The sequence below is a fragment of the Oryctolagus cuniculus genome, chromosome 3 (assembly GCF_051225735.1).
Source record: "Oryctolagus cuniculus isolate XC-2025 breed Fujian yellow rabbit chromosome 3, ASM5122573v1, whole genome shotgun sequence".
In the NCBI taxonomy this organism is placed as follows: Eukaryota; Metazoa; Chordata; class Mammalia; order Lagomorpha; family Leporidae; genus Oryctolagus; species Oryctolagus cuniculus.
This window is the reverse complement of record NC_142869.1, coordinates 99,511,269-99,525,194: the sequence shown is the minus strand read 5'-3', so window position 1 is coordinate 99,525,194 and position 13,926 is coordinate 99,511,269. Positions and strand designations below refer to the sequence as shown.

Genomic DNA, 13,926 nt, shown 5'->3' with positions numbered 1-13,926 from the left:
ATTATTTACGGTGGAGTAGTTTATCAAAAATTTCTTAAAGACGTTTGTACTACTGTTTCTAATCATTACACAAATTCAAAATTTGTTATATGTTCTTCCCTAGGGTTGTTTTGTTGGCTTTGATCTGGCACATGCAGTTGGAAATGTTGAACTCCACTTGCATGACTGGGGAGTTGATTTTGCCTGCTGGTGTTCTTACAAGGTACAAACTAGCTAATATATTTACAAATTTTATATCACATTGGCATTAATGGAAAAACAGGATCCATGGGCTGCCTGTAAGGATTTAAGTTGCTTCATGTTATTTCTTATATCATTATGTTTTATGATTTTAGTAAATTATTATGTCATATATTAGAATAGTATGAAAACAGTTAAATTCTTGTATTTTTGTCAATATTGAGAACTTATTCCTTCAACTCCTAGGCTGCTATAAAAAAAAAAGTTGAGACATTCTAGAGACAAGCTCCATACTTAGAACTTTCTTCAAATTGATTATATTCTTAGTTTTTGTTGATAATTTGAAATTTCTACAAATGTAAAGATAAATCTTCAAGAATCAACTTGGCATACATATTTGAAGGCAACTTAATTGACAGGAAGATTAAAAATAAAACCCGCTTCATGTGGTGTTTTAAAAATATGATGCTTTTATAATCATTTAAATCTTTTATGACAGATCTAAACAGAATTGGTATCTACTAAGACAAAATTTGACCAAAAAAAGAGTGACAACCATTTATTCTGTTTGTTTTTTAAGATTTATTTTATTTATTTGAAAGAGTTATAGAGAGAGGTAGAGACAGAGAGAGAGGTCTTCCATTGGCTGGTTCACTCCCCAGATGGCCGCAAAGGCTGGAGCTGCGCCGATCAGGAGCCAGGAGCCAGGAGCTTCTTCCAGGTCTCCCATGTGGGTGCAGGAGCCCAAGGACTTGGCCCATCTTCCATTGCTTTCCCAGGCCATAGCAGAGAGCTGGATCGGAATAGGAGCAGCCAGGACCAGAACTGGGACCCATATGGGATGCCGGTGCCTCAGGCCAGGACGTTAACCCGCTGCGCCACAGTGCCGGCCCCACAACCATTTATTCTTAACATAAATAAGCATTGTTTTTCTTTGATCAAAGTGTCCCAAGTTTATGTTTTATGATAAGACTCAAATAATTACCCATTTTGAACTGGCTGAAAGTTGTGATTAAAAAAAGTTAAATGGCTATATTGTTTATATTTTGTCATATATTCAGGTAAACTTAGGCAATTTAATTCATTTTCTATCCAGTATTTAAATTCAGGAGCAGGAGGCCTTGCTGGTGCCTTTGTTCACGAAAAGCATACCCATACCATTAGACCTGCGTGAGTACCATTTTTAAATTCTTTTTTGGTAATGAACAAGTTAATTTGCATTAATAATATGTTACATTCACATGAATTCTTGAAGATGCTATCCAATAGGAATCTGGATTGTATTATAATTATTGTAAAATAGTCTATTAACAGTGATATGCTTTATCAGAAATAAATGCTTTCCAAAGGGTTCAATTGGCTGAACAAGAAACTTAATCAATGAAAAAGAAGCGTGAATGCTAAAAATGAGTCACTGCAATCATGTAGAGCAGATGGCTGAATGCAGAGACCACTTGATTTTTTTTCAAAAATTAGACTTTAGAAAATTTCAGATTGCTCACATGATGAATAAATCAAAGGCAGCCAGAGCTGTGCCTAATAGAGCTTTAAATGTGGCATGTTATTATTAAAATTACATCTACCTTTAAAGCTATAAATGTTACATGATGGCTTGTGGGAAATATCTTCTGTCCTGAAAGACTTTATAATCCGTGAAACCTGGAGAAGCTGAACACTGAACAACAGACTGACTATATAAAAAGTAATACTTTTCTATTTTGCAGAAGTCTCTTCCTATTTTAGAGCAAGTATAAACTTAAATGGAATACACCAACAAATTGACACATTTTTATTTGACTGGGGAATTCATAAGTGTTACTTTATTTTTATCTGGAATGGAGATTAAAATATCATATTCTGGGAAGAAAAGAATTCCTTCATAGTCATTGTATTGGGATATGTATGGCAAGGAGACTATTTAGGCTCCTAATAGATAACATGATAATGTTTGATGAGTTTAATGAATCTTCAGTCACCAGATCCAGTATCATCTTTACAAAAACTAAAGCTGAATTAGTAGGAAAGCCTGGTGCACCTCATGCTGCTGAAGATCTAGTCATATAAATCCAAGGAATACAGGATGATTTTCTATAGTGTACTTAATCGTATCAAAACTCCTTCAAGATTTTAAAAATGAAAGAGTGCAGTCTCTTCAGACAGATATTCAGTCAGGCAGACATCATTTTTGAGTATATTGATGTCAGTGCATTAAATTTCTCTGTGTGCCAAAGCCCTTGAGAAGAATATAAAAGCCTATAAGAGGACCATGCATAAAATTTTAAAGTCCTAGTTTTGACTTTTAGCAAATCCCATTGATAACCTTTCACCTAGCGTAATTGTTTTCCACATCTATGGTGTACAAGATGTTGCTTGTTTCTACAATATGACTACCAGATTGATCATTTCTCATTCTGTTTATTTAAATTATAATAGAGGATCTGATGTATTATATCAACCCAAAGGGCAAGTGAGTTGGGTGTGGGCAAGTAGTCTACACAGATTCTAGAGAATGCAGTTAGGAGTTAAGCTCTTTGGCCCCTGCACCCACATGGGAAACCAGGAGGAAGCACCTGGCTCATGACTTCGGAACAGTATAGCTCCAGCCATTTGGGGGGTGAACCAACGGAAAGAAGACCTTTCTCTCCATCTCTCTCTTACTGTCTAACTCTACCTGTCAAATTAAAAAAAAAAAAAAGGATTTTGTGGGGAGCAACTTGGACTAGACTAAGTTACTGGAATTAAGACTTATTCTATGCATCTGCTCTCCCACAATATGGTGCTGGGAGAGGAGTAAACAACTTCTACACAGCTGCCTCCAGTTCGACCAATAACCTGCAGGAGCTGATCCTGCTCCTGATTAGAGAAGAGCAGCGTACTCGGTGTGTGGGTAGCAGAGTTGGGATTGGTGGAAGAGGACTATAAAGGAGGAGAGAGACAACATGCACCAGGAACATCTGAAGGAACACCTGAGCAGCCCCCGAGAGAGCTGGCCAGCGGTGTTTCGCTCCCCCGTGGAAGTGGGGAAAGTGGCAGGGGGCACCGCCCTTCCACGGAGGTGGAAGGACGGCAGCCAACCCGGGAAGAACCAGCAGCAAACCCGGGAAGGGCTGAGCAGACAAAAGAACAGTGCAGGGTTTTGTGTCGTTCCTCCACGAAGAGGGGGAGCGACATAATGGTGCCGTGACTCGGATAGGAAGCCTAGGAGGGATAATGGTGCCGTGACTCGGATAGGAAACCTAGGAGGGAAGAAGCGGGAAGAAGTGGGAAAATACCGGAGAGAGAGACTAGCAAAGAGCCTAGGGAAAAGCCGGACGGAAAAAGTGCCGGAAGAAGTTAGGATTGAGGGCGAAGGTGAAGGCTGGAGGAAACATAGACTCGGATGCAGACTATGGCGGGGAAGCTAGGAGATTAAAAGCGAAAGTGAAAGCTAGAACAAACAGACTCAGATACGGACTGTGGGGAGAAGCCAGGAGAAATGAGAGGGGAATATTGTTGGAAGAAACTTAGGAAATATACCGGGTAGAGAAAAATATGTTAGGGAAAATGAAGCCGCGGGGGCAGGCCGAAGCGGAGATGTAAGCTAGTTGGGATTCGTCAAGTCAGCCCGGGGAGCAGAAGGCGAAAAACTAAAACCAGAAGCAGAGACGTAAGCTAGATTGGAATCCGTCAGATTAGACGGGGGAGCAAAAGACCAAACCGAAAGGCAGAGATGTAAGCTAGGTTGGATTTCGTCAGGTTAGCCCAGGGAACTTAGACTGAAAACGGAGAAGCGGAAATGTGAGCTAAGCTGTGTGATTCGCGGAAGCCGCCGCGTGCGGGGAGAGCGCACGGGGCGCGAGTAGATAGGAAGTGCGGGGCTGGCGCTGGGCCGTGGTGTGGGCGCGAAGGGGCATGGAGACCACGGAGCGCGCGCGAAGCCGGGAAGCCGCGCAGATAAGAGAAGCGTGGGCTGAAGCCGCACAGAGCCAGGAAGCCGCCGCGGGGCGAGGTGCCAAGAAGCTGCCTCGGGGCGGGCACTGGGAAGCCGTGGGGATAAGAGAAACAGAAGTTTAGAAGTAAAATGAGAGAAATAGGAATGCTGGCAGATAGAAGTAAAATAAGAGAAATAGGAATGCCCGGAGGAGAGAGACAACATGCACCAGGAACATCTGAAGGAACACCTGAGCAGCCCCCAAGAGAGCCGGCCAGCGGTGTGCCGCTCCCCCGCGGAAGTGGGGAAAGTGCCAGGGGGAGCCGCCCTTCCACGGAGGTGGAAGGATCGGCAGCCAACCCGGGAAGAACCAGCAGCAAACCCGGGAAGGGCCGAGCAGACAAAAGAACAGCGCAGGGTCCTGTGTCGTTCCTCCACGAATGGGGGAGCGACAGATTTAAGCTCTAACCACATGCTTATTGCACTTCAGGTTTCTCTCTCTGCACAAGGAAAAGGAGAATGTATGGATTTTAGTGTGCTCACACCTCTAATTTTCTGGAACCCCAAATCTTCTCGACAATATTTAAATATATGCTAAATCTATGCTCCCAGGAGGTAGATCAGCTGGTAGACCAGATTCACATTGCAGCTTGGTCTCTAGCTGTGGTCTGTAAGCTGAAGAACATTCCTTGATCTCTCAGTGCTCTGACTTCTTACTGAGGACCTTACAGGCAGTTATTGGGCAAATACAATGAGACAATGCACATAACATACTAATCATAGCTCTTAACGTTTGTATGTGATTGATACATAAGGGACTATGTGAAAAAAATCGAAAATTTGAGAAATAAAGGAAAAAGATGGGTGGTATTTTTAAATATGATTGGGGCAAGTCTCCTCGGAGCTTTGTTTGATAATTACTTAGTACTTACTTTGTTGACCCCCCTTGTGAATTTTTGTGTTAACATGCAGATTTTTGTGTGGTGAAGATCATTTCTCCCAACCAGGAAAGATAATTGGTTATGATTTCTGACCTTGTGGGGCATTAAATTGTTTGTTTGTATCATTAAGTTCATTGCAGCAGATATTTGAAAAACTGCATAAATCTCCATTTCTTGACTTCTCTTTTGCATTGGGCTTACATTCTTATTGGTTTTCTCGGTTAGTGTGTTGAATGAGATCTTTCCTGTGTGTTTCATTTTATATTTTTGTGAGACCTATTCATTTAATTTTTTTAAAATGTACATTATTGACTTTTTTGCATTTTAACTCTAGCTTTGGAGTCTGAGGGGATTTAAATCAGGCTTGACTTCTGAAGGCTGAATGATAAGAAACTGTTGCTTTTCCACACGTTGTTTGTTTTCTTATAGTCTTGAAGCTTTTCTTTTATTGTGATGTCTATTAATAATTCCAATGCTGGCTGGCACTGCGGCTCAATATGCTAATCCTCCGCCTGCGGTGCCAGCACCCGGGTGGTTCTAGTCCCAGTCAGGGCGCCAGATTCTGTTCAGGTTGTTCCTCTTCCAGTCCAGCTCTCTGCTGTGGCCCGGGAGTGCAGTGGAGGATGGCCCAGGTCCTTGGGCCCTGCACACACATGGGAGACCAGGAGAAGCACTTGGCTCCTGGCTTCGGATCGACGTGGTGCTCCAGCTGCAGCACGCCGGCTGCAGCAGCCATTTGGGGGGTGAACCAACGGAAGGAAGACCTTTCTCTCTGTCTCTCTCTCTCACTGTCCACTATGCCTGTCAATAAAAAAGAAAAAAGAAAAGAAAAGAAAAGAAAAATAATTCCAGTGCTACCAATTTCTAAATTTAATTTCTTCTTCAACTAATGTATTCGATGTATCTTAGTAAATTGGAGCCCATTAACTAGGGAGAGAATGAAGCAGATTTGCATACAACAAGGACAGCTAATTTCATGTACTCATTTCATTGTGTCTGATAGGAAAATAAATGTTTTGCTAACACTACATATTCCAGTGTATTTTCCTCCGTTATGCATCCACAAGTCAAGCAATACCTGCAGGAAGAGTAGTGCAAGAAGTAGTAAGAAGACATGAAAGGCTAAAACATCACACTAAGACTAATTGCATAGCTATTGCATTGATAGTCAATAAATAAAATGATTTTAAAGGTGGGGAAGGAATTTTTCCTATGAATAATGTTTATAGTTCATAGATCAACTTCAAAAATTCCAGCATGTGTACTGACTCTATTGCCACTTAATAACCGTATTTTGGTCATTAGATCTCCAAGATCAGCTGATTAATTGCATTTAATGAACTTTCCATCACTTATACTTTTTTCTGTTCTATTAAAATTTTAGAGAGACTAAACACTAAATAGAGGGGTTCTTTTGCTGTTAAGCCATTCACTATTATAACTGAGAACCATATGGGCAACATCAATTCTAGTGGAATGAATGTAAATACTATTGATGTTGTACTTGGTGAAGTACATTTTTGCTTAAAAAAGAGTGACATCTAGTGGCTAAGCATATTATTTCAAATAAATAATATGCAGTTAACATTTCTTTTCCTAGTCCAGTCAAACTTTAACAAGCATATTAAAGTATAGAAACCTAAAAACCTTTTCTTATTTGGTCATTTGGCTATTTGTTTTTAGTTCAATAATTGTGTAACCAAAATCTTCACTAAAGAGGAAGAACATGATAACAGCAGAGATAAAGAGGAGGGGAAGTCCAGATGCATGGTTGAGTAGAATGCTTGCACATCCATCAAGGCTGGGGGAAAATGCATTACAGGAATGTCCATCCCCAGGCTCACAGGCTTTGTGCCACTGGATTGTAAAAGTTTAACGCTCACATCTGGTATATAATTTTAAAAAGTCTTTCACATGATGTTTCCATTAGCAACTGATAGATTACATCTATACCAAGAAATCTCACTTCCTTTTTTTTTTTTTTTGTTCAAATAGGCATTTTGGCCATTGTTCAAAACTGATGACCTAAGACTTTTCCTAGAGCCCTTTACCCGTAAAGAGAATAAGTAAATGAAAGGCCAAAGTCAATCTACCGCATTAAGCATCATAACTCAAGCTGGAATTCTCGACTGGAAAATTTAACCTTTTCTTAGCTCAACATCAGCTTTTCTCATTGCAAAGCCATATTCTCATCCTTGTTTTGAAGTTAATGATTATCATAAATTAAGACTAATTATGAATAAATGAATCAATGACTTTTTTGGGAATTCCTCTCTCCCCTGTCCCTCAGGCAGCCTTCAGTTCCATCTAAAAGTTGATTATTGTTTTGAAGTATAAAGGCATATACTTTTAATTACATAAATTTAACAATCAGAAATGTATAACTAAAAAACCTGCTAAATAATCTTGAATTTTTTTTAACTTTACCAGTGTTTACAATTCTGTCACATTTGCGAGCTGTATTTAATCTTTAGATTTTAGGAGATTTAAGAATATCTGAATATTATCCAAAGGTACAGTAAGAGCCCATATGCTGCAACTCAAAATACCATCTCCACCTCCTCTTTTTATTTTTTAAATGGAGGTTCTACTATGAAAACAGGAGTGGACTACAATTGAAGGGTGCTGTTCCTCACTTTCCATATTGGCATATGGATGCTCCAGATGCCACCATTGTGTTAGATCTCTTGGAAAAACACTCATTTCCCCTGGGAATTTTAGAGTTTTTGTAGATTTTTTGAGCAGCCAAAATGAGGCCCACTGATGATATCTATAAGAAAATGCTATATTTTTTATCTTTTAATTTTTTAAGATTTTTATTTATTTATTTGACAGGTAGAATTACAGTGAGAGAGAGACAGAGAGAGACAGAGAGAAAGGTCTTCCCTCCGTTGGTTCACTCCCCAAATGGCCGCAATGGACGGAGCTGCACTGATCTGAAGCCAGGAGCCAGGTGCTTCTTCCCAGTCTCCCACGTGGGTGCAGGGGCCCAAGCACCTGGGCCATTCTCCACTGCCCTTCTAGGCCACAGCAGAGAGCTGGACTGCAAGAGGAGCGACCAGGACTAGAACCCAATGCCCATATGGGATGCCCGTGCTGCAGGCGGAGGATTAACCTAGTCTGTAATATCGTAGGCCAAAAGAAAATGTTATATTTTTAAATCATGTAAACACATTTCTAGAAAATTCAACAAAAAGATTCCAAAAATTAAAACTTGTGTCCTGTTTGCCCCAGCTATACAATCAATGTTATATGGGGAGGTAATCTTATGTAAACTTGTTCTGGGGAATGTTGACTTGATTTATTTCAATTCCACGTACTTCTTCAGATAATAGCTGAGAATGCAACAGCCTAAAAGTTAGCTATCACTTACATTTTTTTTTAGTTTCTTAGTGACATTTTCTGACTTACTACTTACCAAATTCCTATTACCTGGATGAGATCTTCTTACATAAAGGCTAAGAGAACAAGTAAGTGCAGGTGACAGTAGCAAAGTGTGTGAATTCACGAGATTCCTGATGTTTTCAAATGGGATGAACCAATACCTACAGATTTCCCAGTGAGGGTTTTTGCATAATTTCCAGTTGAAATATGTCTGACCTAGTCCTCTTCAAATAACTATATCTCTTTAGCTTGTTTCTGGTGTTAGGTGTTCAGTATTGACATGGGTAACTTCTCAGCTCCCACATATTCACCTGTTGGCTGTTTATAATTGACCATTCCCTTTGTTCCCTTTGACTTTAACATTTACTGTCTATTCCTCCAAGCTTCTGTGGTACCATTTCCTCTTCCTTCTGCTCCAATGAGTGTGTTTACTTTTCTGTGTTATACAAGGTTTACTCTTCCACATTTTTTATTGATTCTCTGGATTTCTCAGAAAGCTGTTGGATTTTTTGTGCAACAGTATCTCAACCACATTCATTATTTTGAGAATACATATTCATAAAACACAAATTTTCACTTCCAGCTTTACGATTTGCTTAAATGTTTGCCCATATTTTCATCTGATTTCAAATTGTAAGAATTCCTAATTATCTGAACTTTATCCCTGGCCCCAAAGAAACCAGTTATTATAGGAAAGCAAAGGCTGCCCTAATAAAAATGTTTGCTAATAAACCATCCAATTTTAAAATTAGTCCTTACCAGAACACTCTTTACAAGTTTGTATTATGTTCTATCTGTATGATTTACTTTAAAAAGTCTTAGCCTCTTACTGAATATAGAATGCTATAAATAGCAGATAATACAGTAAAAAATTATAATAAAAATGGATTGCAATGTAAGGGCTTTGTGATGTAAGTGAAGCTGCTGAATCACAAAATCATGGACAATAAGGGTTTTTCATAAGGATAGCTGCTAATAGGTGAAATAAAAGAAATTTGATAAGGTATCTCAAAAGTAGATGACTTGAACATCAGGGAGTTAAAGGAACTGACAAATGTCTCAAACAGTTTCATAAAAACTATCATCTTTAAATTCATAATGAAATATTTAAAGATAATATCAAAGTTTAATAATAATTATAATATAATAATAGTTAATGTTTTATAATTGTCAAGTTTATATAAGATTGTATATCAATCAAAACTTTATTTCCTCTATTAGATTTAAAACTGATTCATTTTAAGAGGATTATTCCTTTATCATTTGTCATCAGATAAGACTTCCAATATGTCTATACATATGGTATGTGTTTGTGTATATACATATATATGTGTATTTATATATATATTTATGCATGTATGTATTTCTAGGGATTAAATATAGCAAAGTTCTTGTTTTATCTTAACTCCACCAGCTGATTTTTTCTAAGATGCTCATCACATGACCATGTGAAGGGAATGAATTTGAGTTGATTAAGGATACATTAATAGATTGCAGAAACAAATATAGGATGTTGTCTATGATTTCAAGATCTTTTATTCTGCCATTTAAGAAGTCAAATACGTGACTTGAATGACAGGCAACAACACAAGATTACGATGTTTCATAAGGCAACCTATGATTAATTGCTGGGTGAATTCTCAGACTGATTTTGCCTTTGATGCCATACCGCAGAAAAGCTTGAGCAAGAAAGTAGGGAAAGTTACAGGCATGAATCCTCTGTAAAATAGAATGCAATGTTAACTAAGTGAATAAATTTACTCTCTATTACTTTGAAAGCTGAAATCGTTGCCCATGAGAGAGATTCACTTCATAAGTTTCATAAATTTAAGAAGGTATAAAAAAAGAAGATAGAATTACTTAAATGGCATTTCTTAAAGGGATTGTCAAATAATCTTTTCCTTTTTATTCTCCTCACTAGAAATTTTATGAAATCTGAGTTATTGCCTTAACATTTTAAAACATCATATTTTCACAAAATTGCTCTTTATCCTTAGTCTACAGTATTTTAGAAATTATAAACAGTAGTGAAACTATGGCTATTTCAATCTCTTAGTTCTGGATCCATACTCATGAAGTGGGGTTGCACCTGTTCTCAAACTATCACTGTAAGAACCCTACAACAGTACACAAATCACTGCAGAAAACTCACCTGTGTAATTATGACATATAATCTAAACTACTTACAGTTGGAAATAATTTTATATCAATTATAATAAAGGAAGTCATTTCCTTGGCTTTATCGTTTTTACTATAAATCAGATCATTTCCCCGTGTAGTAGGCTTAAACCATGATTGTAAAAATAACTTACATGCATTGAAGCATGATCACAGTTAAAAATAAGTTTACACAATAATCTGTTAACTCAAGAAATAAATTAATTCCAGCTCTTAATGAAAGCCGAAATAGTAATTGTCAGTATTAAAAGACACATTAAAGTCATTCTTGCTTATAAATAACCACCCTCAGAAAATGATGACATAATCGTTAATTTGGGAACAGTAAAGTTCTTTGAAACCTCCAAATTTATTTTCTATTCTAAAATTACAGTCTTATTTCTCTGAAGATACATGAGATTGATGAACCCTTCAGACATAAAAAGTAGAAATTGTCAAGAAGCTTCAGCTTTTGTTTTAATTACTTTAATTTTTGTTCTTAAAGTGACCTTTGAAATATGCAAGATATTTTTACTATTAACTCTGCAGAAGTGCTAGATTTTAAATGTTCTTGTTTGGAAAATACACTTAGCCATCCAGCTTTTCATAACTGCCAAAAGAGCCAGGGTGCAGGTCTGCTGTAATGATAGGTGCTGCATGCAACAGCATGGGCTACTGCTTCATTAGTCATACACAGATCTGTTGGGTTCTAGTGTTTCCAGGATGGAGGAAAACTAGCAGCACAGGCTGAAAAATCACTTGGAATATATTGCTCAGGAAAACAATCATGAATTATGTAATCTATCTTCTCTTTGTTTACGTTTTACTCTTTCAGAGAGGAGAACATGGCTGAGAATTATCCTTTTGTCTAGAACTGGGATCCATTGCCCTCATGTATAGGAGAGCTTGCATTGGTTCCCATTTCAATCCCTGCTCCAATCAACTTTGGTCAGAGTCTCAGAAGAGACAATCCATGGTAATTTAGGCACAAATGCCCTGTGGTATCTGTTTACAATAGCCCCATGATCCTTGTGAGACTTCATCTTAGCCTGTCCAAATAAGATTGTTTTAAAAATTGATTATGGATTTCCATGCGATGGCACAGTGGGGTAAACCACCTCTTGCAATGCCCACATCCCACAACAGAATGCCAGTTCAAGTACTTGGGTTCCTGCCACCCATGTGTGCAACCTAAGTGAAGTTCCTGGCTCCTACTTTCAGCATGGTGTAGCCCTGGCTGTTGTAGTCATTTACAGAGTGAACCAGTGGATGGAAGATGGATCTCTAACTTTCAAATAAATCTTTTAAATATGCAAAAACTGAAACCTTAATTCTTTGAATACAGGGACATTGAACTATTATTTTTTCTTTATTTTCATTGCTCACAGTGTCCAAGAAAACAGTTCAAAATTTTTTTGTTGTTGAACGTATAGTTCTTTCTTTACTTTCAGCATGAGACAAAAACCATATTGTAGCATATGGAAGGATTTCAACTTTGCAAATTATTCTGAAGGGAGTATGATTTGCAAAATACTGTCATATTAAATATGCATTTCCATATAGTTCTATGAAAACCAAATATATCCACGAAAACTAGCTACAGACAACTTAAAACTTCTTCATGAGTTTTTAATCAACAATGACAATAAAATTTCAAGTAGTTTTACTGAAGTCCCTGTTTTTGTGCTTGAAACACCAATATTATCTCAAAGAATAGTAAACCACTATTACAAATTAGATATTTCAAGAAAACATATTCAGAAAATTTTCAAAGGCTTTCATTAATGATACTTTCAACCAGAAAAAAAGACTCAGCACTTATAAGAACAGCATATTATTCTGAAGCTTCAGAAAATATTATTCATTAACTAAAATTCATTTCAGGAAGTACTTTTTGATGACCATGCTCGTCATACTGTTAGATCACTGGACATATTTCAGCAAGCCTCCTGTAAAGTGAGATTTGAAGATGTAATTGAATATGTAACGGAACCAAGTAAAGTACTATTATTTACAGATGAGTGGGCAAATGAGCAAGAAAAGAAACTGAGCTTTGTGATACATTCTCGAGCCACTTTCTAGCGTAGCATTAAATCTGCTAAGAATGGAGCAGAACAAGTGTGAGTAAATGAATATTTTGTCAGAAATAGAAATCGATATATCTTTACAGAGAGTGAATTAGTCATAGTCTACCTATTTAATGTCCTGTCATGTCCAGCCTTTTAACAGACGTGGCTGGGGACTGGTTGCTGCCATCAAGGGATGAATGTGCAATTTATTGGCCCAAGCAACCTGTTTAACCTATTATGTTGTTTTCAAGATGTATTTTTTTTTTTGCCTTTGGGGCCTTTGAGTTTGTTTTTGTGACTTAGCCATGCTTTTATGTTTCCTACAAATGTGCTGATTAATCAATTGCCTGGATTTAGATTCCCCTTGCTCATTTTTAATTTTTAGTTTTTGCTTTGATTTTGACTTATTGTTTTAGGCTGTATCTCCTCATTCTCTGATTCACATAGGAATAATGGTTGGGTTTATCTTCTTTAAGTGTGTCTGGATCACTGTTCCAAGCATGTCTCTATTTCCCAAACCTTTCTTGTCCCGCCACCTAGTAGTTTAGCAACATTTATATCCTGCTATGGAGGACATGACTGAAAAATTTGACCAGAAGACTTATGTACCAATATAACTAACAATGACCAAATCCTACCAAACTGAACTTATTTCCCAGAAGACAGAGTATAGCATACTCAAACCTAGTCTTCTTTGTATTTGGCTATCTATAGCCCATAATTGTTCATAAAAAGAAGCCAAGGAAGAATTTTTACTTATAATTCTCATCCTCTAAGTCACAGCTTCATAATGCCCTTGCACTATATTTGTATTCCTTAAAGAAATGTTTATTGTGCATACAGGTAAATTTTAAGGTATTTGGAATGTACTAACCAGCAAAGAATACTTCCCTATCTACACAACTTTATAATAATCCAGTATATAAAGGAAGGCCGTGAACATAATAAAGAGCCAGTCATCTAATTCTTTAAATGTGGAGATGACTAATGCACAACTTAAAAATTACAACATTAGGAGTGCACTGTGGTGCAGCAGGTTGAATTACCCACTGGAACTCCTGTGTTCTCTTCTGATTCAGCTTTCTACTGATACATTCTAGGAGACAACAAGTGATGGCTCAAATTTTGGGTTAATGGGAGACCTGGATGGAATTTGGGTTCCTAACTATTGAAAGCATTTGGGGAGTGAACAAGCACATGTAAGGCATCTCCCTGAAATCTCTCTGTTCAAGTAGATGAAAATAAAAGATGAACAAACATTTTAAAATAAAGTACAGCAGGGAAA

At 37.6% G+C, this 13,926-nt stretch overlaps 1 protein-coding gene across 8 annotated transcripts in view; it reads left to right on the top strand.

The window, feature by feature from the left end:
• KYNU (kynureninase) overlaps nucleotides 1–13,926 on the top strand; it is a 226,249-nt gene that overhangs the window by 147,557 nt on the left and 64,766 nt on the right. For all 8 annotated transcript variants that reach the window (XM_070071543.2, XM_089329240.1, XM_017342818.4 and 5 more), the window contains 2 exons: nucleotides 104–202; nucleotides 1,277–1,350. In XM_070071543.2, the coding sequence (XP_069927644.2) occupies nucleotides 104–202; nucleotides 1,277–1,350 (173 nt within the window). The remainder of the gene's footprint in view (nucleotides 1–103; nucleotides 203–1,276; nucleotides 1,351–13,926) is intronic.